General features: G+C 44.0%; 1 protein-coding gene across 5 annotated transcripts in view; it reads left to right on the top strand.

The window, feature by feature from the left end:
• TSC1 (tuberous sclerosis 1) overlaps positions 441-25,742 on the top strand; it is a 52,099-nt gene continuing 26,797 nt past the window's right edge. For 2 of the 5 annotated variants that reach the window (XM_018054692.1, XM_018054690.1), the window contains exons 1-6: positions 441-721; positions 9,296-9,358; positions 16,403-16,587; positions 20,671-20,774; positions 21,902-22,054; positions 24,205-24,349. In XM_018054692.1, the coding sequence (XP_017910181.1) occupies positions 16,482-16,587; positions 20,671-20,774; positions 21,902-22,054; positions 24,205-24,349 (508 nt within the window). In that variant the 5' untranslated portion in view covers positions 441-721; positions 9,296-9,358; positions 16,403-16,481. 5 annotated transcript variants of the gene reach the window in all.

Here is a 25,742-nt window from a genome sequence, read left to right as displayed (position 1 = left end):
GGCGGCCAGCTCTGATGATGGTGGTTTTCCACAGATGTCGTTACCGGGTGTCTGAAACGCTAGCAACCTGAGGGGCAGAAGTCAGTGTGATTCTCCGTAAGCCCTTCGCCCACGGGGGTCCCATTGGCTCCTTGGGAAACAAGATGGAAGCTCTGCGGTCAGGCACAGGGAGACCCTCACTTGGGGAGTATCCGGGTGTGCGAGCCTCGGGAATGCAGGAGGCGCCCCAACCACACCCAGCGCGGCCAACTTGTTTACGCCTCTTGCACAGCCCCTCCCGCCCGGCCCGGGTCACGTGACCGCCTCCCCGCCCCTCGCTCTCTCGCGTGGCTCCTCCCCGCCGCGCCGGCTCTTCTTTTCGCCTCCTTCGGAGTCACAAGATCTCTCAGCAGCTCCCTTTCGGAATCCTTCCGCCCGTCCCCGCCTCCCCAGCCCCCGTAACCCCCCTACCTTGCAACTCCTCTTGGCTTTTTCTCGACCGGTTGGCACAACCAGTAATGAGCAGAACGGCCCCTTCTTTCCAAAGGGGCAGTCGGCCACGGTCAACGGTCCTCGGGTTCGAGGGCGAGGCGAGGTGCGGCTGGGGATTCTTTTTCGTGGCGGAGGCTGCAGCGGCAGTGGTCATTTCACGACGGGGGGGAGGTGCTGTACGTCCAAGATGGCGGCGCCCTGTAGGCTGGAGGAACTGTGAGGTAAACAGCTGAGGGGGAGGAGACGGTGGGTGAGTACGGGGGTGTCGCCCCTTCCTTTTCGCGGGGGTCTTCTCGGGGCGGTCCCGGCACCATGACCCCAGTCTGGGAAGCCCTGTGGGGCTGGGGCAAGGGGCTCACTTGCCGGGGAAGGGACCCCGGGAAGGGGGGGTTTGGAGAGCTTTCCCCTCCCTCTTATTACTCGCTATCACCGACGGGGCCTGACGGGTTTCTGGGGGAAGAGAGGCGGCCCCGGCCGGCCCTTGGCCCCTCCTCGGCGGCGGAAGGGACCGCTGCACCCCCCCGGGCCGCGGTGTCGAGGGCAGGGGGTGAGGTGGGCCGCTTTGCCAGCCCCTTGCTTGGTGGGGTGACAGGTTCCCGCGGGGTGCGGAGAGCCGAGGAGAGACCCTCCTCGGGAGAGGCAGGTCTGGATTGGGGGGTGGGGGCTGCTGCCAGGGCTTGATGAGAAGGGTCAGGGGGTGGGGGTGGGGGCGGGGAATGAACGGAGTCTGCCTGTGGGCATCGGGGACCTGCCCGGACTCGGTGTCTCCGCTGAAATTTGCAGGAGCGTGTGTGCCTCGCTCCAGGTGTGCTTCTGGGTGTTTAATTGATGGTGAAAGACAGTTACCTTCCAGCCGGCAGAGGTGATTCTTAAGAGACAGCTATTTGCAGAGCCACTCCTAGACGCTCATTCATTCATTTGAGGAACTTGAGGATGAAGAACCGGCAGTCAGAGAGCCCTTCGAGAATTAAAGCTGTTTCTTTGTGTTTCCTAGTACAGAGTTTTGCTTCTGGCGTTCTGGGTTTGGAGGGGTGGGGGTGGGGGCTTTGAAGGGGGCGCGGTCCTCCTGACACCAGCAGCTTGTTGACGGAGCGCGCTCTGTGGAAGGGCTCCGCAGTCGTCACCTCCTTTAGCCCTCGCGACAAAGGGGAGAGGCAGCCACCAGGAATCCCTCCCATTTCTCAGATGAAGAAACTGAGGCCCAGAGAGATTAGGGTACCGTGCCCCAAGGTCACACCTCTAGGATTACTGTGAGCCGGGATTGGAACTGGAGTCTTGATTTCAAGACTGTGCTCCTGTTTTTGTACTTAACATGATTCTCGTTTATCTGTTAATAGATCAGATCTGACTTATCATTCTTTCTGATCAGGTGATTAGAGTTAATCAGTTGGCCAGGGTTTGTGCATAAGTGCCTGAAGAGGGGCCCACTTGCTCACATACTTTAGCTTTTGTTTGGGATGGCAGTGTTGTGACTATAAACACGGTAGTCTAAATTAGGCTGGAAAGTATTTGATGTTTTCATAAAACCAATGCGTTTACTGCAGAAAGAAGCCATGCTAAAATCCTTGCCGGATTTTTTATAGAAAGCATAGAAATAGCACTTCACTTGACACAGCCTAAGCTGGTAAAAGTACTAAAATAGAATAATATTCTTCTGAGATACTTGGATTTATAATTTGGGGATCAACTTGGAATCATCTGAATTTGCACTTGTTGACAAAACGGGGCTGTAAATTTCGAGAAGCGTTATAAAACCCAACCTTGTGGGAGCCCTTGATTTACTGAGCAACCACTTGTGATGCTTAAGTTGAACATTCCCGAGTAAACCTGGAATATGCAAATGTGGAAACTGATTTAAGGTCGTATGGGGAAATGCAAACTTTAACGGTCGCGCATCAAGCTAATGAGGCGCCTCAGAAACAGTGAAACATCCTTTGCTATGGCCCTGGGGAGCTGCAGAATCTTCCTCTAACCACCGGGTGTAAACTTAAGGGGTGTTTATAGAAGATGTAAATGGGTAATATCCTCTTGCTAAAGTTAATATCTTAGGCCAAACACTCTTACATCAGGTGCATGAAAGGGCGAATGATGTAAGCTTTCTCTGCTTCATGCATTTCCTGGTGTCATAGACTTTGGCTTGTTCCTAAATTCCTAGTTAGACAGATTCCTAGGCAGCTACCCGCATTCTTACTTGTTTTCCGTTAAATTGGAGTGTCTCAAATCCTGTGACTCAGTTGTACTCTGCCTGATTGGATTCTTAAGAGGGAAGACATCCCAGTCTGCGGGTGTAACATGATGCCTTCTGTTCTCATTTGTGAAGTGAAACTAAACAGTCTTGACGAGGACAGATCAAATATATTCCTCTCTGTAGAATAATGAAATTGCTGGAAATGAGAAATCTCTTAACAGTAGTGTCTGTCAAACCTTCATGCACAGGTAGTTTGCATATGTCGCTGAGGACACCCTGGATATATATTTTGGAAGAAGTTAAAGGTGATTCTGATGGCACCAGAGGTTGAGGACCAGTGGCTGAAGTTATCAGTTTGGCTATTTTTCTTTTAATTTATAATTCACTGCAGAGGCATTTCTTAAAATAGCTCCTAACGTCTGGTGTATATAGTGGTGGGTGAGTTTGGGGCTCTGAGGTACAGCTGACTTGATCTTACAGGTGTCTTCTTTTAAAGTTTGTTAAGGTGCAGGCACCATTCTTTTCTGGGTTCTAGGGCCTTGGTGGACTAAAATTAACGTTTCCTGGAATTAATTAGATATTCTTGACTGCAGATGAGCCACATACAGCAATACATCAACCATTTCAAGCTTTTCTAAAAGTCACATAGATTTCAAGTCCTTTGGGGGTCAGGTTAAACATTCTACGTTGATCGAATCAGGTGTTAAATGGCTTTATAATAACTAAGCAAACCAGCGACTTTTAGCTTGACCTGTTGAGTTTTTATTCTTTCCTATCACATTTTAGAAAAAGATATTCCTTGTAAGTGCCTCATATTCTAAATCTCTCTTTGAGAGATTAGTTTTATTGGTATTGGTTTTATCAATTAAGTAGCTGCAAGCATGAAAGAAAAGTGTACTCAATAGCATTTAAACCTCTACCTTTAGCTTTTTGCTTTAAAAATAAATATTTATAATTGGCATATACTTAAACACTAAATTTTTTCCTCTCAGTGTTTCGTATAGTTTGTATATGAAAAAAAAAAACAACTGTTTTTTTCTATTGGTCTGAAAAAGATTTCAGCCCATTTAAATTGGTCTAAAATTACCATCAACAATTTTAGATTTTTCCCTTTCTGCTTTGCTTTTTTTAAAAAATTATTTTCTTATTGAAGGATAATTGCTTTACAGAATTTTGTTGTTTTCTGTCAAACTTCAACATGAATCAGCCATAGGTATACATATATCTGCTTTGCTTTTTAAGCCTGTAGTTCCTAAACATTAGTAATTTGATGTCTAGTGTCTATTTTTGGGAGGGGGAAGAATAAAAAAACAAACACAAAAATTTTCGTGTATATAAAACATGTATAATCCCAGGACCTTGCTTATTTCTTCTTACTTCTCTTGTGTAGTACTAACTTTTTTTCTATACAGGGAAGTAGCAAAAGATAACACTTTTAAAGGCTGAATGAATTCAGGTTATCATCTAATGAGTAAAGTGCCTTAAAAACCTGGTTTTGATACAAAACAAGACATGGTAGTTACTGGCCTAGAATTCACAGGTCACCTTCTAAAGGGAAGGTGATGGCAGTAGAGCCCATGAAGTATCTGAGTGACAAGGGATAATTTTACTCTCCTGTTGGTGATGGAGGGCACACTGGGCTGCGGTGAGAAAGGACAGATGTCGCGACCTTACTGTCTGCAGTGGCCAAGACCTGTGCTGCTCTGAGTCCAGAGCACACCAGCACAGCGAGAAACATGAAGTGTGTCCATTTTAAACTACAGAATGACGTCATCAGTGTTTCAAATATGTTAGTGAATGTTGACTTCTAAGCCTTATGTTCCTAGCAGTACATTTTGTGTAGTAGTAAGATTGTTATAATAAAAATTTGTATTTATTGGCACAATGCCAAACAGTGTGCTAAAGTTTTTGACATTTGTGATCCTGTTAACTCTTCTGGAAACCTTTCAGGGACCCGAGAGGGAGATGAGAAATTGGAGGTTTCAGTAACTTATTCAGTGAGTTGAGCTAGGATTTGAACCCTGTTGGTTGACTCCAGAACCCACACATTTAATCTTTCACTTGATAAATGGTCTGAACTGCTGAGCTCATAAACTAGTTGAAAGGTCAGTGGTTCTTAAGATTTTGGGGGCCTCAGTTCCCCTCTGAGAGTTTGTGGGAAGCTGTGGACCAAATACCCTTTTCTGTCCCTTCAGCTCCAACAAAATTCACACAGATAAGAAAGTTTGAATAGGAACTTATAGACCCAGCCTGAAGGCCGGTTGATCATTCCAAATAGTTTACTGCTCTTAAAAATGGACTCGGGCTTTCAGAAACAAAAGCAACCCACAGATAGGAAAGGCCTAAGTCTTTTAAATATGGACTATGTACTGCTTGTACTATATTTTGTTAAAACTTTTATATTGAAAGGTTCTTTACAGTTCACTGGGAAATCAACCTTAGGTGTCACATTAAAAGAAGTTATAAGTGGAGAACTCAGGTGTGTAACTTGCTAAATTCTTGTCAGGCTTAGGATTCAGTCCCTGTGTACCTTTATCACCTGGCACAATTCCATTGGGCTTTTTTCCAAGGTTTATCCACTATCTTTTTTTTTCTTTTGAACCTCAAAAGTGTGTGTATATATATATATATATATATTTTTTTTTTTTTTTAATATTTCTTGCCTTCCCCCTCCTTCCTAGACTAGTGGTTCAGAGTCACCTGGAAGACCCCACTTCCAGATTCAGAAGTCTCAGACCAGGCTTAAAGCCCTAAGTGATGGGTGTTGCTGGTGTGAGGACCACCTTTGAGAACCACAGGTGTTAGTCCTAGACTATCAAAGCTTGTGCCTTTATTTCCTAGGAGTTTTCTATTTTAGTCCTTGAACTTGAAACCTAAAGAAAACTTACAGTTTGCTCAGATTTATTTTAAGAGAAGCTCTGTATTTTGAAACATGACACTTGGTTTATTTTCTTGGTAAATAATTTTGTTCATGCTAATAGAAAGTTAAAACATAAGAAACATAGTTTATAGATGAGGTGGTGGTTGCTGTTGTTTTAGTCACTGACTCAAGACCGACTGTTTGGAACCCCATGGACTGTAGCCTGCCGGGCTCCTTCTGTCCATGGGATTCTCCAGGCAAGAATACTGGAGTGGGTTGCCATTTCCTTCTCCAGGGGATCTTCCTGACTCAGGAATTGAACCTGCTTCTCCTGCATTGTAGGCAGATTCTTTACCACTGAGCCACCAGGGAAGTGCCTTATATTATAGAAAGCGTACACCTAACCAAAATCAGTGTCTCTCCCTGCAGACAAGATGCTAGAGGATCCACCTATGAAATAGGTTATACGCTCCAGCAGATTGTCCTTTTGGGTCCCTGATGGCTAACATTCTGAATGGAGAACCTGGAGCTCCTCCTCTGTTTATACAACCTTGAGAGGGACCACACTGCTGAGACCATTTAAATCACACATGACTATACATGTTGCCAGGTTTTGCTCTCAGCTGTTTCACTTACACACTTGAGTGATATTTCCTTCTCTGCAGAAGTAGGAAGAGGAATTGGAGCTCATATCTTACCTTTTTTAGATGCATTTGTGCTGAAGACAACTGTATTCACTTGGTAGAATATTCCTGTAAGAAATCACCTGAGTGTTACGGAGCCAGAGCCAGGCCTGACTGTGTAAAGTATATTATTGCCATTTTATTACTGTCTGTTATCGGTGTAATGTAGCTCTTCTCTTTGTGCTGTGCTCGATCCATTTCTGCCTCAACCTGTGTCTGAATTGTCTTTGAACTTTCTTAGATAAAAATCTCAGTATAGAAAACAAGTTACAGTGAAAAGACAACTGTCTACCTTTATCATACCTGTAGTTGTTTTTACATCATTGACAAGATTATCTTAGGCGATGTGATACATAGTTACATATTTTACGTGGGGTTTGTGGTTCTGAAGAGTCCCAGGGGTGAGAAGGCCACACACAACACTTGATTTTCCAAAAGTCCGAATATTCAGCTGATATTTTCAGATAAAATGCTTTCTGAAGGCATTTGGGTGCCTGCCACGAGTGTTTCATGAAGGCGCACACAGCTCTTAGCGCTCTCAGCTTGTAATGCAGATATGCTGGGGCAGAGATGGATGAAACAGTCACCCTGCTGGTGACACCGCCACATGACTGGGCTAGCTGGAGTCCGTGTGTGGCCCCGTGTATAGAGGCCATCCCTCTGGAAACACCTAAAGAATGAAATGAAGGTGAAATGTGAAAACAAGTTGGCCTGTGCTCCTTCTGCTTAATCTCAAAACACTAAAGCACAGAGCTCTCATCTTCCTGGAACCCACCCTTTATTTTTATTCAGAGAGACTTCTTAATTGCCCTTGTAGAAGGGCAATCACCGTGTTGCTTTCAGGTGAGAATACCACTTTGGGGTCAGACATCAAAGAGGAAGGGTCTAGGTCTGAGGGCATATTTCCTTTTTAATTTGGCTTCTGAAGGTAAGAACATTGCATTGGCCCTGTTACGCCCTGACAGGTGTTTCCATCAGAACCCCTCAGGGGGACATTTTTGAGGAGGGTCTTCTCCATTCCTCACTTCTAAGCAGGAAGTTCACAGGTCACATGATTTTCCCTAGTAATACCTCCATGGGGCAGGATTTAAATATAAGTGAACAAGTAAACACTTCAAATATAAATAATGGCAGGTAGCCCTTGACTCACCAACACTTATTACCATTACCATCTTTTAGCATGGTGGTAAAGATGTTAAGTGTTATGTCGAGCATTGGACAAAAACCGTTCTGGCTTTCTATGCCAATTTCTTTATCTGTGACGGTGATCCTGGCTGGACAGGCTACAAGATCGCATCTGGTATTACATCCTAATTTTACCCTTGCCTTAGATGTTCCTTTTCAGGTGAAACATCCAACTGCGATTAATTGCAAGAGGAGTCTGCATGACTCACTGGACTCACAGCTGATTCTAACATTCTCAAGATTAGAGGCTCCACGGTTTTAACTGCAGCCCTTCTGGTGGAGTGACTGTGGCTGGGCAAGCACTCCCTGTCTGAATGGTTTGCTTGGCCTCCTCGGAAAGCCAGCCTCTGCCCAGCTCTGCACACACACTTGGAGTAAGCTGCTGAGGACTGCTGGTATTAAATGCCTAGAATGTGTTCCACGAGGAAAGATAATTACCCCATCATCTGAGCATGAAGTTTTAACTGTGAGAGAGCTGCCCGACACACTAGTTCAGCTTTGGCCAGGATCATATATTGAAGGGCTTGCTTCTAGGCTCTTCCATGTTGACTGTAACTAGGCCTTTGTTGTATATGAGGTTCAGCTGCCATGTCTACGTCTCACCCTGGAATGGCTACCAAAGAAGCTGGTGAACTTTTTGTTGACCCACACAGAGTATATTTGCCCATTGGGTACTGGACGCTAAATAGGCCCTGGGTGTCCACCAGTGGACCCAACAGGTGGTCCCAGTCCCCATGGAGCTCACAGTCTAATCAGGCTGTACCTAAATGTAGTTTGAAGGATCCACATTTTAAAAAGCAAACTGGAATGTATATATATTCATGTTAAACATGGGTATTTAATATAATTTAGAAAGGGGAGCAGGAGAAGAAAATAGAAAAATGCTAGCTGTTCTCAAATATGTTTGTCATGCAGAGGGATTAGGTTAAGGTGGTGCTGTTTTGAAGGCCAAGTTCAGCTTTGTACATTTATTTAAGAAATGTTCTGACTCCTAGTCATTCTGTCAACAAGTCCCAGACTGGCAGCTGCAGGAGATACCGCTCTGAAGAAGCCCCGTCTTTCCTTGCCTGGACTCCTGTGCTGTTGATGGGGACACGCTCAGTAACTCATTGCACTTATTTAATTGGGTTGTGGTCAGTGACACCGAGAAACACAGGCTACAGGGAGCACATGCTGGGCCTCGCCTGGTCTGGGCGTGAGTGGAGGAAAGTGAAGGCTTCTCTGAGGAAGCGCCTATTCAAGCAGAGAATTTGAGGGTGAAGACTGAGCTTGGGTGCGGGCAGAGGTCAGGTCTTGGGGACACAGGGACAGCTTGTACCTGGTCCTAAAGTGGGGAGCACATAGGTCAGCTGAGAGAAGGTGAGGCTAGTGGGGCAGGGGCGGGGGGCTTATGGGGGACCAGGACGTGCTTCATGCCTGGCACTGTTCTTACTTGTGGGGCACATCGGGTAGTTACTCTGCCCCACGCAGCCTTAGGAGGCAGGCACCACGGCTCTTCTCTCCGTACAGATGACAGGATTTAAGGTTAGACGTTAGAGACATGCAGTCACCCAGCCAGAGTTGCATGGCTGCTCAGTGGCGGGGCCTGGGTTTTTCTACTCTGAGCTCTAATTCTAGAGCCTGTCCTGCCCGCGCATTTACTGCCCACTCATTTATGGCTCTAATAAAGACAGTTAGCAAAAGGCAGACTTTACAAGTTCAGCGCATATAAAGAATTTTCCTGCAGCCAGCTGTTCGGAAATGTAGATGGGGAGAGGCCCGTGCACCATTCCAGTGGAAACCAGATGGCTACCTGTCAGGGATGGGGTGGAGCGGGAAGCCAGTGAACCCCAACACCCCACTGATGGCGTCTGGGATCTCACTGCAGCGTGAGATGGTGATTTACAGATATGTGTTTTTTCTCTCCAGTGACCATGAAAGACACCAGGTTGACAGCACAGAAAACTAAAGTACCAATTGTCCCCAGAACAGGTAAGGTGTAAACTCAGTGCAGCGGCCGTGGGGAAGGGAGGGGAGAATCATTTATCTTGTCTGTGGTTGCACTGGTGCAAAGAGGTTTCTTTGCATTCAGGATGTAACGTTGATGATTTTAGCTATTTGCCAGTAACTGGACCTTCTGTGCCGTGAAGTAATTAGTCAAATTATCGGTAATTTATTAATGGCTTATTGAGTGCCAGGCATGGTGTTAAGTGCATCCTATGGTTATTTATTTTCCTCTTCACAGCCGTACTTTTGGTATGTCTTCATTATGCAGATAAGGAATTGGGCTCTGAAATGTTACGTAATTTTCCTAAGGTTGTATAGCTGGGGTACTTGGTTTACCTGCAACTCAAATCAGTTCTGTCTAACAGCAAAAATTGGTTTTAACTACTAAATAAAATTGAATCCTGAGTGTTTCGAGCAAGCCATTTAACTAGCAAAGAGGTTCTCAACCCTGGCTGTGCCTTAAAAACCCACATGGGTCTATAAAAACAAACCAGATGTCCTGTCTGGACCCTGCCCCTTAACCTGCTCTGGAGTGAGGCCTGGGCTTCAGGATTTCATAGCCTCTCCAGGTTATTCTAGTGTACGAACTAGGCTGAGGACCCCTGAGCTAATGAGTTAGCATTTACATCTTAACATGGCTTTATCTACTACTTGTCTTAATCAGTTTTCTGGGGATGAGATGTATGCTACTGTGCTTTTTAAGAGCTGGAGGATTCCTAGAGTCCTAGAATATATCCTTCCTAAATACAGGGATCTAGCGTGTCTGTGGCTAGGAGTGTGGCCTGAGTGGTCCCTGAGCAGGATGTTGAGTTTGGAGGCAGGAGTGCGCAGCGCAGCAGCTTTCTGTCTGCAGGAAGGGCATAGGGAAGATGAGAAGGCGTTCTGTCCGCCGTCTTTGTGCACAGACGGCTGATGGGACTTGGCTGGTGCCTCCCTGGTTGCCCTTTGCTGTATTGTCACTGTCTGCCTCATCTTGCCTCATAAGAGTTACGAAATAAGGTGAGGATTTTTGCCTTAAAGCTTGCTGTCTGTTCACAAACAGGGTCTTAATACAGATTGTAGACTCACAAGAAGGTGGAAGAAGCATTGTTCCCTCACGAGTACGGAAGACTTCCTTGAGTTTGACTTCTCATTAAAAAAATTTTTTTTTTAAAAATTTTTATTTATTTATTTTTGGCTGTACTGAGTCTTCATTGCTAGACAGGCTTTCTCTAGTTGTGGTGAGTGAGGACGTCTCATTGTGGCGGCTTCTCTTGTTGGGGAGCATAGACTCTAGAGGGCATGGGCTTCAGTAGTTGTGGCTCATGGGTTCAGTTGCCCCAAGGCATGTGGAATCTTCTAGACCAGGGGTCAAACCTGGGTCCCCTGCACTGGCAGATGGATTCTTAACCTTGGGCTGGTGGTCCAAGCAAGTCCCATTTTCAAGCGTTTTATGGGTACGTCACCCTGTCCGTTGTTGGTTGGCCACTGAATATGTGTTTGAACCCAGTGTCAGAAGGTCCTGTTCATATCCTCAAGGCCCAAGCTGAATGTCACACATCAGAAATCTCAGATTGTATTAAATATTTTTCAATATTGCACTTGTTTTATGTTACAGTAGTCCTCTTGTTAAAGTCTGAAATTTTAACGTAGGAAAAGTACTTGGTCAGCACTGTCAGCTGCTGGACTGCCCCCGTGTTAGCAGGTGGGTGATACTAGAAAGATGTTCCCCTTCAGCTGCCACTTTTAGCCCCATCACTAACCTTTGTGGACAAAGCAGAATGGAATTCAGGAGAGTTTCTGGTAAATTATGTTTTAGAAGGAACCTGTACCTGGGATTCATAGCTTGGTCAAGCCTCAAGGATCCTTCATCTTAAAGCCACCTTAACGGTTATTGACAACCTATGTCAGTCATCTTGAAAAGCTTTTTGTTTAAATTTTTAGCCCCCACAGACACAAAATACAAGACAAAAACTACAAGAAATTGTCTTCCTATAATGGTTTTATAAAATCTGTTTTGAAATTTTTGATTAGTGAGTATAAAATGTGTTTGAGTATTTCATTTTTTTCTTAACATTGTTTTTTTCATATTCTTTATGTTTGACTTGAAGATGATTTATCGTGGATATTGTTGACTGTGGTTTGGTTTTATTTTTCATGTTTTAAAATTTAGATAACAAACTGGCATTTTATTTTTAATTCACCTTCACAAGACGTGTGGTGTTCCCAAATCTGACTTTTTCTTGAAAGACTACAAATTAGGATTACAAATTAAATGAAGTTATTAAATGATTATTTTTTATTATAAATGTAAAACAATTATGTAAAGGTTAGAATTAAAATATACTTTAATTTCTTTTGTGTAGCCAAGTATTGTTAAAAGTTTTATAAACATTTGGCTCAAAGAATAATTAATGTTATTTGTAAAGCTATCTAGTGAACCTACCTTCTTGATACTCATTAATACATTTAACTGTTTGAAAGTCCTTAATTGTTTTCGAACATAAAAATCACATTAACCGAGGCTTTTATTTTTAATAATAATAAATGAATAAATATTGTATTGATGGAATTTCAACTTATAAAACACAAAGCCTAGATGTTGCATCTAGAATGTTTTCTCTTTGTTCCGATATTAACGGTAATCCTAAATGCATGCCTGTCCACATTACAGACATTGTGTGGATTACATATGATGGTAACATTAACATATCCTTGCTGGTCACACGTACACAGTCCCAGAAATGCTGCTAAATGCTGCTAAAGTGGCCGATGGACTGTTCAACTTTCGGTCCTACAGACCAAGGCCACAGCCAGATTTGGGCCAAAAATAGAAACTAAAACCGAACTTTGGTAAATCCCTGTTTTCCATGCTTGTTGAGACCATGCTAAGTGTTCTGTTTGATCAAATCTGGTTACCAGTGTAGGGGTTAAGTTTGGTTTATTCAGAAGTAGTGACGTGGAACCCCTGTGTTGCTTTAGATTAGGTGGTCAGGGAGGCCTCTCCAGGATGGTGACATTTTGAGCAGAGACTTGAAACCAGTAGCAACACGAGGATCTGGGAGAAAAGCCCCCCAAGGACAGAGGCAACAGCAAGTGCAGCGGCCTGCGCAGGGCGCTGTGTCCCTGAGCCTTCGGAACCCGAGACTAGAGCAGGACGGCAGGGTGCGGCGAAGCAGGCCGCCCCGTCAGGTGCGCCTGGCAGCCACAGTGGAGCCGACTCTCGTGCGCTCCGTGGGGAGCCGCTGGATGATTTCACATGGGAGCAGTGGGGTCTGATTTCCCTGTTTCAGAGTGTCTTGGTGGTGGTGTAGGGGAGAGGAGTGTTGGAGACTGCTGGACCCTCGTTCTTTCAAGGAGACACGATGGGGGCTTGGACTGGGATGAAACGGAAGGGGTAGTCGGTGGGCTTGCTGGAGGATTAGATGTGAGCATTAGAGTGGCGGAAGAGTCAAGGATGTCACCTAGGTGTCGGCTGTAGACTGATGGTTGTGCCTATTACTGAGGTCTAGGAGACTGGCAGAGGGACAGGTTTTGGGGTAGGGAGTGGGTGTTGAAAGTCATGACTCCCTAATATAAACAGCATCATTGATAGCACTGTACTGTGCCGTGTGGCCCCCAGTGGTAGTCTTAAACTAAACAAAATGTTGCTCTGGTGGGTAGGATACAGAACTGTATGAACTCAGATACTGAACTCTCGGCTTCTCCCATCTCCTGTTTGCTATGCTTGGTTACTTCCAAAATGGAAGCAAGACTTTGACGGCGAAAGCAGATGCCTGATGAGCTGTGGTGCTAACCTCTCAGTGACTTTTCCCTTGTCTCCTCTAGGCTGTAAAGTGTGTTTAACATGTGCAACTCACCCACTCCCACCACATCCAGCTGGAGCTGGTCCCTTCCCTCCCTTGTGTACTCACTGAACCTTGTCCATTTCCTGCTCGTATATGTCTAGTTCTTCATGGCACACACCAAGTCTTTCTTCCCTACTTAGCACCCTGCACTTAACCAAGTATTTGAATAAGTTTAAAAAAGAGAGAGATTCCGGTCATGGAACTAATTCCAAAGGCTTATGATTGAACTCCCGAGAGGGCTTTTTAGAATCTCAAAAATCCTTGAACTTGAGGCACTTAAATGAAAAATCCCACAAAAAACCCATGATTTATATTTTTCCTGGGGATAAGAAAAATATGATTGAAAGGTAGAATTTTAGAACTGAGGAGACAAGCAACAAAAGGTTGTTGCCAAAAAAATGTACAAGTGTATTTTAGACTGAAACATTATTTTTGCTTTCTGTAAAGCACTTGGAAAGAGTAGCCTCCAGAAACCAGACTTTATACCTAAGTTACAGCCTGAAAATAAGTGAGGTGGTCCGTGCTGGTCAGCCCTGAGTGCCGCCAAGTTGGCTGGATGGGCGCCATCTCTGCCTAGTTGCTCTGCTCCGGGCTGCCTGCATTTGCAGGGCAGCCCCGACACGACTGTCTTCTGAGCGCACGGAAGACAGACTCAGGAGCCTCGCTAGCCTGAGGCAAGGCAAGTGTCCGCTCGACTGGCACAAAGCTGAACTTAGGGGCAAGACACCTCTAAGAACCATTTGTGAGTTACCCGAAGTAGAGATGAATGTGGGGATCAGCTAGATAAATGTGCTGTTAAAGTCATTTTGAAAGTGGTGACCCAAAGATTTTCACCAGTATTCGTAATGGTGATATGTGAGTACCACTCAGTGAGTGAGTGTTTGTGCCAGGTACTGTGCTTAACTGTGTGATATAGGTTATCTCATTTAATCCTTTCGATGAACAATAAACCCTGACAGGTTGGTATTGTCTTCGCTTGTGAGTTTAATATAATCCAACTTACAATAAGGTGAAATTTGTTTCTATTTTCAGCTTTCACCTTTTACAGTGAAACCTTACTGATTATGGTCTCACATTTCTGAGTCCTTTGAAATGACTTCCTTTATGATTTACCTGTTGGATTTATACTTATGTAAATATAAATTTGTATTATATTTTTATTATACAGCGTGTTTTCTGTATCAAGATTTGCTGTCAAAAATTTATTTATATGTTTTAATTGATCTTTCTGGCTAATGAATTTCTGATTCACCAAAAGAAAAATCACTGAATATCACCAGGTTGTAATTAAACAAGAGCACGGATAATAATAAGTTAATACTCACCAGTTTCAGGGAGTCATTGCTACTTCAAATTTGGCATTCTAGAAGGAGGAGCTTAACTCTTCATTAGCAGTTTTTCCTTTGTGTGGTGTTTGTCAAATGGGGCTTATTTACCCTTAAAAGAATTATTCTGGAGTGCTTATTAAAATGAAGATTCCTGAGTCCACAATTCAGTTCCAAAATGGGCCCAGAAAGTTAGATCTCAGGTGATTTTAATACATACTGAAGCCTGAGAACTGTTCCTTTTTTAAGTATGTATCTTTATTTATGTATTAATATTTAATTGGCCGCACTGGGTCTTAGTTGCAGCATGCAGGATCTTTAGTTGTGGCATGTGGTGTCTGGTTCCCTGACCAGTGATTAAACCTGGGCCCCCTGCACTAGGAGCACAGAGTCTTAGTTACTGGACCGCCAGTTCCAGAACATTACTCTAGCTTACTCAAAGACCAGCAAATACAAATTAAGAGTATATTTTAATGTGGCTGCAAGTGACATATACAGTTGGTCTGAGAGCTGAGCCATCTAAGTTCTGCTTTACTTTGGGACCTTGGCAGAATTGTTTATCCTTTTTGAATATCCATACTCTGATTTGTAAAATAAAGATAATATCTGCCTGCCTCACAGTCACTGTGATGATCACAACCACGAGTTAGTTTAATGTCATGTTTATGGACTTAGGGCTTTGAGTGAAGTACATTTGGGATCAAATTTCAGTTCTCCCCGGTTTTGCCTCCTGATAGCTTTGTGGAGAAGGCAATGGCAACCCACTCCAGTACTCTTGCCTGGAAAATGCCATGGACGGAGGAGCCTGGTAGGCTGCAGTCTATGGGGTCACTAAGAGTTGGATACGACTGAGTGTCTTCACTTTCACTTTTTACTTTCATGCATTGGAGAAGGAAATAGCAACCCACTCCAGTGTTCTTGCCTGGAGAATCGCAGGGACCCGGGGAGCCTGGTGGGCTGCCGTCTATGGGGTCGCACAGAGTCGGACACGACTGAAGTGACTTAGCAGCAGCAGCAACTTTGTGACACTAAGCAAATAGCTTGATCTCTGTTCCTCTCCCTGTAAAACGGGGGATAAAAGAACCAATCATACTGTAGTTATATATGAAGTATATTTGATGATATTTGTGAAGGGTTTGCAGTGCCTGTCTAAGAAATAGTAGCTGTTTTTACAAATACAGCTTTAAAAACCATAGTGGGGAGAAATGAATGGTTTTAAGTGTGTCTAGTGACTTGTGGAGAGTGAGCTGCTTTTTTATATAAAGTGACTGCTCCACTGCTATGAAGGACTGAGTATTTGAAGGTGCAGGTTTTGCCCTGATGCCCCTGTTCATTCATACCCACTTCGCTGTAACCAGCAGCATTGGAGTGTGGGATCGGTGTCTGGAATGAGGGGCATAAACTGAAAACAGAGGAACCATCCTGGGTTGAAATCAGGTTTCGAACTCACACACTTGTGACCTAATGGGCCATACTGTCTTCCAGACACTGATGGGGTTATCAAGAAGATAGCATTCTTTCAGTTCTTCTGAAAATGGTTCATCTACTCTTTGGACCAGTGATTTGAAGCCTAAACCCAAGGTAGAATCAGCAGTAATTAATAAAACTAATAAAACTTCAATTTAGTCCTGTCACTAAGTTGCTGGGATGATTCCAACTGGTTTTTGTTTTTTTCTTAAAATAGGTTTCTCTCTGTTGCATTACCTAGAACTCCTCTTCATAAATTTGTCAAGAACACCGTTATTTACACACCTTAGCTTCTTTTTATCAACAGTGTTCCGGACAAACACTGCTTTGAAAACATGCTCAGATCGTCTGGCAAGTAGGTTTTTGTGGGGGGAAAAAAATTATCACAACACTTCTCTTCTGTTTTTTAGTCTGGTCGTGGCACCAATGAAGAACCTTCAAAGTCTTTAATGCGCGTCCTGAAGCAGCAGAGCACATTCGTGTCAGACAATGGCCCAGCAAGCCAATGTTGGGGAGCTCCTCTCCATGCTGGACTCCCCGCTGCTGAGTGTGCGTGGCGATGGAACAGCCGTCTTTAAAGAGAATCTCAGTTCTGGTAAGCCAGACCCTACCCTGGTTAGCCGCTTCATCTTCTAAAGAGAGTCTTTAAAACCACCAGGAGAAAGCATACATGGCTGATTCATTCTGTGGGTGTGTTAAGCTTTTGGTTATGGAACTATTTGTTCACAGGCTGTGCACGTGCTCAGTCGCTTAGTTGTATCCAGTTCTTTGCAACCCCATGGACTGTAGCCTGCCAGAACTCCTCTGTCCATGGAGTTTCCCAGGCAAGAATACTGGAGTGGGTTGCCATTTGCTACTCCAGGGGATCTTCCTGACCCAGGGATCGAACTCACGTCTCCTGCATTGGAAGGCAGATTTTTACCATAGAGCCACCTGGGAATCCCTTCACATAAACTCACAAACATAGAAGTAAGAATCCCATAAGGAACCTTGCTTGCCCAGCCTGCACTGTTTCAGTGAACCTCCCTGACTTCCCCCCGCATAGGTATTTTGAAACAAATCCCAGATACATCATGTCATCTGTCAGTCATATGCCATTTTTAGTATGAAGCATGCTTGTGTGCATGCTCAGTTGTGTCTGACTCTGCAGCCCCTGGACTGTAGCCCACCAGGCTCTTCTGTCCATGGAATTTTTCTAGAAAGGAATACTGGAGTGGGTTATCATTTCCTTCTCCAGGGGATCTTCCTGGCCCAGGGATTGAACCTGCATCTCCTGTGTCTCCTGCGTTGGCAGGCAGACTCTTTACCACTGAGCCACCTAGAACTTCTTTTTAATCATAGAAATATAAGTTTAAACAGTACCCTTTTTTTGCTTACCAGATTGGCAGAAATCAAATATTGGTCATATAAATGGGTATTGTTAGCAGGAGAATGAATACATGGGAGTTTACCCCTTTTGGAATATCTGTCATTAATTAAAAGCACATGCCATTTGGTCCACTTATAAGAATCCATATTTCATTCACTTGAATGAAATGTAACAAAAACTTGGAAAAACCAAAGTATCCTTCAGTAGGTGGCTGACTGAATTAACAGTAGAGCTGTGAGGAGAGCGAGGAGCTCGGTACAGAGAAGGAAGCAGGTTGTCGGTGCTATCGTGGAAGGTGTCATGACAGCAGGAAGAAGGGGGACCCTTCCACCACACCGTGTTGAGTGGAAAAGACATGCGTGTGCACAAACTGTGGCTGTGTGGATGTGGGGGCTGTGTGTGAGTGCTGCTGCCAGGATGAAAAGTTTTGAAAGGACATGAACCAAAGCCAAGAGTGTTTGTCTCTGCAGTGGCTTGTGAGGCCAGTGGTGAGGAAAGCTGTCACTTGTGTGTTATTCCCTTTCATATAATCTGAGTTGTTAACAATAGGCATGAATTATTTTTGTCACTGCTGCTGCTGTTGCTTTTTTTATGATCAGTGGATATTGGCAATTTGATCTTTGGTTCCTCTGCCTTTTCTAAATCCAGCTTGAACATCTGGGAGTTCTCGGTTCAGGTACTGTTGAAGCTTGGCTTGGAGAATTTTGAGCATTATTAATGTGTGCTGGTGCTGCTAAGTTGCTTCAGTCATGGCTGACTCTATGCGACCCCATAGACGGCAGCCCACCAGGCTCCCCTGTCCCTGGGATTGTCCAGGCAAGAACACTGGAGTGGGTTGCCATTTCCTTCTCCAGTGCATGAAAGTGAAAGTGAAGTCGCTCAGTTGTGTCCAGCTCTTAGCGACCCCATAGACTGCAGCCTAGCAGGCTCCTCCATCCATGGGATTCTCCAGGCAAGAGTACTGGAGCGGGGTGCCATTGCCTTCTCTGTACCAACATGTGAGATGTGTGCAATTGTGTGGTAGTTCCAACATTCTTTGGCATTCCCTTTCTTTGGGATTGGAAGGAAAACTGACCTTTTCCAGTCCTGTGGCCACTACTGAGTTTTCCAAATTTGCTGGCATATTGAGTGCAGCACTTTCACAGCATCATTTTTTAGGATTTGAAATAGCTCAGCTGGAGTTCCGTCACCTCCACTAGCTTCGTTTGTATTGATGCTTCCTAAGGCCCACTTGACTTCACATTCCAGGATATCTGGTTCTAAGTGAGTGATGACACCATCGTGGTTATCGGGGTCATTAAGATCTTTTCTGTATAGTTCTTCTGTGTATTCTTGCCACCTCTTCTTAATATCTTCTGCTTCTGTTAGGTCCATACTGTTTCTGTCCTTTATTGTGCCCATCTTTGCATGAAATGTTCCCTTGGTATCTCTGGTTTTCTTGAAGAGATCTCTAGTCTTTCCCATTCTATTGTTTTCCTCTATTTCTTTGCATTGATCACTGAGGAAGGCTTTCTTATCCCTCCTTGTTATTCTTTGGAACTCTGCATTCAGATGCTTGTATCTTTCCTTTTCTCCTTTGCCTTTCGCTTCTCTTCTTTTCTCAGCTATTTGTAAGGCCTCCCCAGACAGCCATTTTGCCTTTTTTGCATTTCTTCTTCTTGGAGTTCGTTCTCATCACTGCCTCCTGTAGAGTGTTACAAACCTCCGTCCATAATTCTTCAGGCACTCTATCAGATCGAATCCCTTGAATCTGTCTGTCATTTCCACTGTATAATCGTAAGGGATTTGATTTAGGTCATACCTGAATGGTCTAGTGGTTTTCCCCGCTTTCTTCGATTGAAGTCTGAATTTTGCAGTAAGGAGTTCATGATCTGAGCCACAGTCAGCTCCCAGTCTTGTTTTTGCGTGCTGTACAGAGCTTCTTCATCTTTGCCTGCAAAGAGTATAATCAGTCTGATTTTGGTATTGGCCACCTGGTGACGTCCATGTGTAGAGTTGTCTCTTGTGTTGTTGGAAGAGGGTGTTTGCTGTGACCAGTTTGTTCTCTTGTCAAAACTCTGTTCGCCTTTGCCCTGCTTTATTTTGTACTCCAATGCCAAATGTGCCTGTTACTCCAGGTATCTCTTGACTTCCTGCTTTTGCGTTCCAGTCCCCTATCATGAAAAGGAAATTTTTTTTTGGTGTTAGTTCTAGAAAGTCTTGTAGGTCTTCATAGAACTGTCCAACTTCAGCTTTGGCATTAGTGGTTGGGACGTAGACTTGAATTACTGTGATGTTGAGTAGTTTACCTTGGAAACAAACAGAGATCATTCTGTCATTTTTGAAACTGCATCCAAATACTGAATTTTGGACTCTCTTGTTGACTATGATGGTTACCCCATTTCTTCTAAGGGATTCTTGCCCGCAGTAGTAGATATAATGGTCATTTGAATTAAATTCGCCCATTCCGATCCATTTTAGTTCACTGATTCCCATCACTTCATGGCAAATAGGTGGGGAAACATTGGAAACAATGACAGACTTTATTTTCTTGGGCTCCAAAATCACTGCAAATGGTGACTGCAGCCATGAAATTAAAAGACCCTTTCTCTTTGGAAGAAAAGCTATGACAAACCTACACAGCATATTGAAAAGCAGAGACATTACTTTACCAGCAAAGGTCCGTCTAGTTAAAGCTATGATTTTTCCAGTCATGTATGGGTGTGAGAGTTGGACCACAAAGAAAGCTGAGCACTGAAGAATTGATGCTTTTGAACTGTGGTGCTGGAGGAGGCTCTTGAGAGTCCCTTGGACTTCAGGACGATTAAACTAGTCAATCCTAAAGAAATCAGTCCTGAATATTCATTGGAAGGACTGATGCTGAAGCTGAGATTCAATACTTTGGCCATTTAATGTGAAGAATTGGAAAAGACCTTGATGCTGGGAAAAATTGAAGGCAGGAGGAGAAGGGGGCGACAGAGGGTGAGATGGTTGGGTGGCATCACCAGCTCAATGGACATGAGTTTGAGCAAGCTCAGGGTGTGGGTGATGGACAGGGAAGCCTGGCATGCTGCAGTCCATGGGGTCGCAATGAGTCAGACACCACTGAGCAACTGAAATGGACTATGGCTACTTAGGCATATAAACTTGATATTCCTGTTGTTAAACCTAAATTCATTTTAGAAAACAGAAATACAACACTTCATGTAACTTTGGGTTGTGTACAAAGAACCATTCTCTGAATTTTGTTACTGGCAACTATTAATATTTGAGGTAGGTTTAGAATGTTAGAGGAAATAACTATTATAAGTAGTCCTTTTCTTTCTTTAGACCGTGGTCCGATGCTTGTGAACACCTTGGTGGATTATTACCTGGAAACCAACTCTCAGCCTGTATTGCACATCCTGACTACCTTGCAAGAGCCCCATGATAAGGTACCTGCTGAATAGTAGAGATCTGATTCACTTTTTCCGAGGGCTGTTGACTGTGTCTGTGTAGCCCCAATACCTGGTATGTTTACAGCTTACTGCTTCCACTTCCGTGTGCCACTGATGACGCTGCTCCCAGGTTGTAACTACACATACAAATAGTCGTCAGGACTTTTGTTTCCTGAAAAGGTTTCGAAATACAACATATTTCAGAGGCCTTCAAAGATCTTGCTCTCAGAAGAAATCCTGTCATCCTAAGCTATAATTGTATAGTGACGATGATCCATGAGGTACCCATCTTTAAACACGTGCTCTGAGAAGGGTTTTAATCCTTTTAGACTTTTAATCCATATGGCAAATGCTGTAAATGTGAGTACCTCATGGGGCTGATTGCCTAGTGCTCTTTCCAAGCACCAGGCACGTGGAAGGCTTCTTTATGTTTTGTTTTTGCTTTTATTTTTGTTGATGGTAAATAGGTGACAAAGCCTTGCAGTTGCACATTTTGATTTGTCTTGAGTTCATGTGTACTGGTGATTTACTTAACTGGGATTTGAAGGCCTTGCCATTGTCTGCCTTTTACAGTACATCTTGGGTGGTTTTTTTGTTTTTGTTTTTTTTTTTCCCCACTCTGGGCTGAATTTTAACTTCTACTGCTACCTGAGTTATATCTGGGGCCAAACCATGGAAGCAAGGCCCTGGTAGCAATAAGTAGCTGCTTCCAGTAGGATCCCCTGAAGTTTCAGCAGCTTCCACTTATTCGAGGCTTATTAGAACAGAGGTTATTCTAAGAAGTGGCCTAGTTGTATTTCAGAAAGATACAGAAGAGTCACCTTCCTGCTTACAGACCTGTATTGTGGGGACTCTTTTTCATGAGTTGCAGACTGGCTGCCCTCTCTCAGGACTCATGCAACACAACAGTGTGTTTGTTTGCATGGCTTTAAAAAAACCTTGAGTTTGATCTCTTTACCTGCATGACCCTTTTTTACATCCAAGTGACGACTCGAGAGACTGGAGTTGGTCACTGCTGCCTCGCCTCGTGTGCACTTCATGCATTCACATGAGTGTTTCCCTGGGGTCCCTTGACTTTCCTCAGCTTTATTGAGATCGTTTCTCTTGTTCTTGTGCATGTTCAGCACCTCTTGGACAAAATGAATGAATATGTGGGCAAGGCCGCCTCTCGGTTATCCACCCTCTTGCTACTGGGCCACGTCGTGAGGCTGCAGCCGTCGTGGAAGCATAAGCTCTCTCAAGCACCTCTTTTGCCTTCTCTACTAAAATGTCTCAAGGTACGATGTTTGTAAGGATTTGCACGAAATTGCTTCATCATATAATTTCTGAAATTCTGAGGACCTTAAAACAAGCCAGCTAGATTTTAACTTTGAGAGTTTAAAGACTTCTAGGCATCTGGTTCTTCTTGTAACACGGTTCAAACGTGGTGCTTAGGAAACTCTCCGTGCATCACTGTGTCTAGTGCAGTTATGTGTGGTCCAAGCAAATATGGTCACTTTTCGATGAGATTGGTTCAACATATGCTATCCCAGCCCTCTTTGATTTCATCGTTGTCTAGCCTTTTGTCAGTTAGAAATGTACTGGTTTTGTCTTGGGGGAATCCCTATTTCTGCATGCTCTTTTGGCTAATAGCAAAATGGCTAAGACTTTTAATTATTTAGGAGCAGGTTCTGGTTGCAGCTGTAACGAGGTTTGTTTGGTAGAAGCCCTTGCCAGACTGTGTTCTGCTTTTTTTGCACTCAGCTTAGTGCACTTTTCTACAGAGTCAAAACCTAAGTGGGACCTTATGGTTTCAGTTTTGACCATGGCTTACTGAAATACTTAGGGCGTTTGTTTAACCTGTTATAGTTCTTGGGCTTGTTTCCTACCTGTAAACTAGGGAAATGTGGGTGATGTGAGCTGCCCGCACCTCCCAGACATGAGGGTGCCCAGTAGCATTTGTTTCAGGATGGCCAGCCTTTGAAGGCATCTGACACAGCACCGTGCGAGTTGATTTCTGTCTGTGCCAGCGAAGGGCAGCTGTTTATCCTCCCTAGAGGTGGGTCTCAGAGTCACGGGGGTAGGGCGTCATAAAGATGTGCATTTAATGTTAAGGAAAAGCAGGAGCCACTTCAACAGCTCAATTTTTTTAAATGAATGGATTGATGAGAATATAATCTGATTTTGAGGCACACTGTTCAGTTCAGATTGAAGAATACTTAACCTTTTCCAAAAGAATAAGCCTTGAAAATTACTTACAAACTGTTAACCCAAACTTTCAGTTAGGATGTTTTGTTAGTGTTTTTGGTTTTTTTTTTCAGTCAGAATTCATTACGGATTCTTGATTCTCCTGTCAGTATTTTATGTTTTTCCTATTAGATATCTGCCATAACAGATGGCTTGATGCTTGATGTAAAAACTAAATCTATTTAAAACTTTATTTCCAGGTACTTTCCCTGGTGGTCCAGTGGCTGGGACTCCATGCTCCCAGTGTGGGGGTCCCAGGTCCAGACCCTGGTTGGGGCACTAGATCCCACATGCCACAGCTAAGAGTTCTCATGCCACAGCTGAAAACCCTACATGCCGCAGCTCAAGACCTCATATGCTGCAATTGAGACCAGGCACTACCAAATAAATAAATTCATATTTATTTAAAAAAAAAAACAAACTTTACTTCCAGACTCATAGGTTCCTTTTTTATGAGGAATAATGAATGTTCTAACCTGCATGATAGTCATTTGTTTAATGTCTTGTTTCTTCAGTCTGAATTCCAGTTACTTGGCAGACATTCATAATTTAATTATGGGTCAGGTGAGCCGCTATAGCTAGTTTAAGTTGATTTATTATTCATCGGTTATTAAGTTCAGTTAGTCTAAATTTATATGACTTTTTAGACGTGGTCAGAGGTCCCCGTATCTTTTTTATTTGCTGGTCTCTAAATACTGCTGTGAGGTGAGCCATTAAGAAGATTTGTTAGTGCCATACTAATTTCTTATTAAGTTATACTTCTGTTATGATCCTGTAGAAACAGAGAATGACTTGTTCATGTATATGGGTCTTTTTACCTGACTTTTAAGAGTAAGTACTGCATAATTTGGCTGAATGAATAAGAACAGCAACATTTCTTTGTTCTGTTCAAAAGCAACTAGTGCGTCCCGCCAAGGGCTGTTTACAGCGCATCCGAAGTATCTGGGTTTGGGATTTTCTAAGCCACGTTTAAGCCCTGCCCTGGAAGAGTTTGGTGCCTGAGTATGGTCCCCACAGACTCAGCTTGGTTGAGCTGGTCCTCAGTGGCTTGTGGTTGAGTCCGTTTCAGTGTTGTGCCCCCAGCATCCTAAGGGGTAGGATGAGTCTATGCCTGTGTTCTAACTTGAGAACCTCTAAGTGTGCTGATCTAATGCTGCACACCTGAGAGGTGTCTCTTCTCGCTTGACCTTCCCTCCCCCAGATGGACACCGACGTCATTGTCCTCACAACAGGAGTCTTAGTGTTGATAACCATGCTCCCAATGATTCCACAGTCGGGGAAACAGCACCTTCACGATTTCTTTGATATTTTTGGCCGTCTTTCGTCATGGTGCCTGAAGAAACCAGGTAAAGATCTCCTCCTATACCCGTCATGCCGCACCAGGTGAGTGCTTTTGTGAATGATGAACAGGTCATGTGCTGGAAGAGAAGGACATGTAGAATCCTGTCGCTGAAATGGTTGTCACCAGCCAGGTGAGGGAATACCTCAGCTATTTTCCACCAGGGGCACAAATAAGAAGCAAGACAGGGACTTCCCTGGTGGTCCAATGGCTAAGACTCCAAGCTTCCAATGTCAGGGGTGTGGGTTCAATCCCTGGTCATGAAACTTAGATCTCATATGCCAAGAAATTAAAAAAAAAAAAAGCATGACTGTGGAGATACTGTCCTTATTTTGTTGGCTTAAGAGGATTAGTTGTCAGAGAAACTGAGTGGTGGGTACAGCTTCCTGATCTTCAATAAACTGAAAAACAGCTTAAATCTGTGTTGCAGCATATGGGACTACGCTTGTGGGGCATGTTTGTCGTCCTCTTGGTCTGTAGTGACAGAGCACAAGCTTCTGGTTCAGAGAACTCGTCCGTTGTACATGTGGAAGGAGGAGAGAGAACCTGGCTGGCCCTGATTAGTGTTCCAGGTTTCAGTACAGGGGGATTTAGTTTCTACATCAACAGGTAGCACAGCTCTATCAGAATGACTCAGAACCTGTAAACATGTGAACTTTGGGATCTTTTGGTCCTCCCAGCATGAAATGTTCACATCAAAAGAATGAAATGTGTAAGCCCTGGGAAATGGAACACTGTGGCTTCTTGTACTGGATTAAGTAACAAGCCCGAGGCCTGTATGATGCCAACTTGTCTAGTAGGCTCTTCTTGCTTGAGGAGAAAGGAGTGGCCTGCTCTTTGTTTTAGAGCAGCTTTATGTATACCATTGGGATTTTCCATAGGGTCTGGCTAAGGCTAGATGAATTAAATTTTCTATTTCTCCTACTCTTAGCTCTTTAAGCTAATTTCAGATAGTAGCTTTTCACTCTGTAGTTACGAATCTGCATAGCTAAGACTACAAACTGATTTTAAAAGGTTCTCACACATTCATTCCACAAATATACGAATGCCTGTTATGCAGCAAGCTCAGTGAGAGCTCTCAGGGCACAGAGGTGAGTGAGTTGGTGCTCTTCTTGAGGTGTGTACTGAATCGGGCTGTGGAGACGTACGATGACAGCTTGCAGGGGGTATTCTTGTAAAGGTGCTTAAGTATTACAATTCTAGGGCCCTTGTTAAGGGGTGCCTAGAGAGGAGGGCAGGGATTAGATCAGTGCAAGCCTCTGTGGGTTACTCCAAGTAGATGAGAGTTCATCTAGAGGCCATGGGAGCCACCCATGGATTTCAGACAGTGGTGTCTGGTGTGTTCAGATTTGGGTTTTAGAAAACTGTTCTTTACTTACTGGCTTTGGAGTGAGGCGGGA

This window comes from Capra hircus, chromosome 11 (genome assembly GCF_001704415.2).
Source record: "Capra hircus breed San Clemente chromosome 11, ASM170441v1, whole genome shotgun sequence".
NCBI lineage: Eukaryota > Metazoa > Chordata > Mammalia > Artiodactyla > Bovidae > Capra > Capra hircus.
Note: the sequence above shows the minus strand (reverse complement) of the source record. Positions and strands in the feature narration are given on the sequence as shown.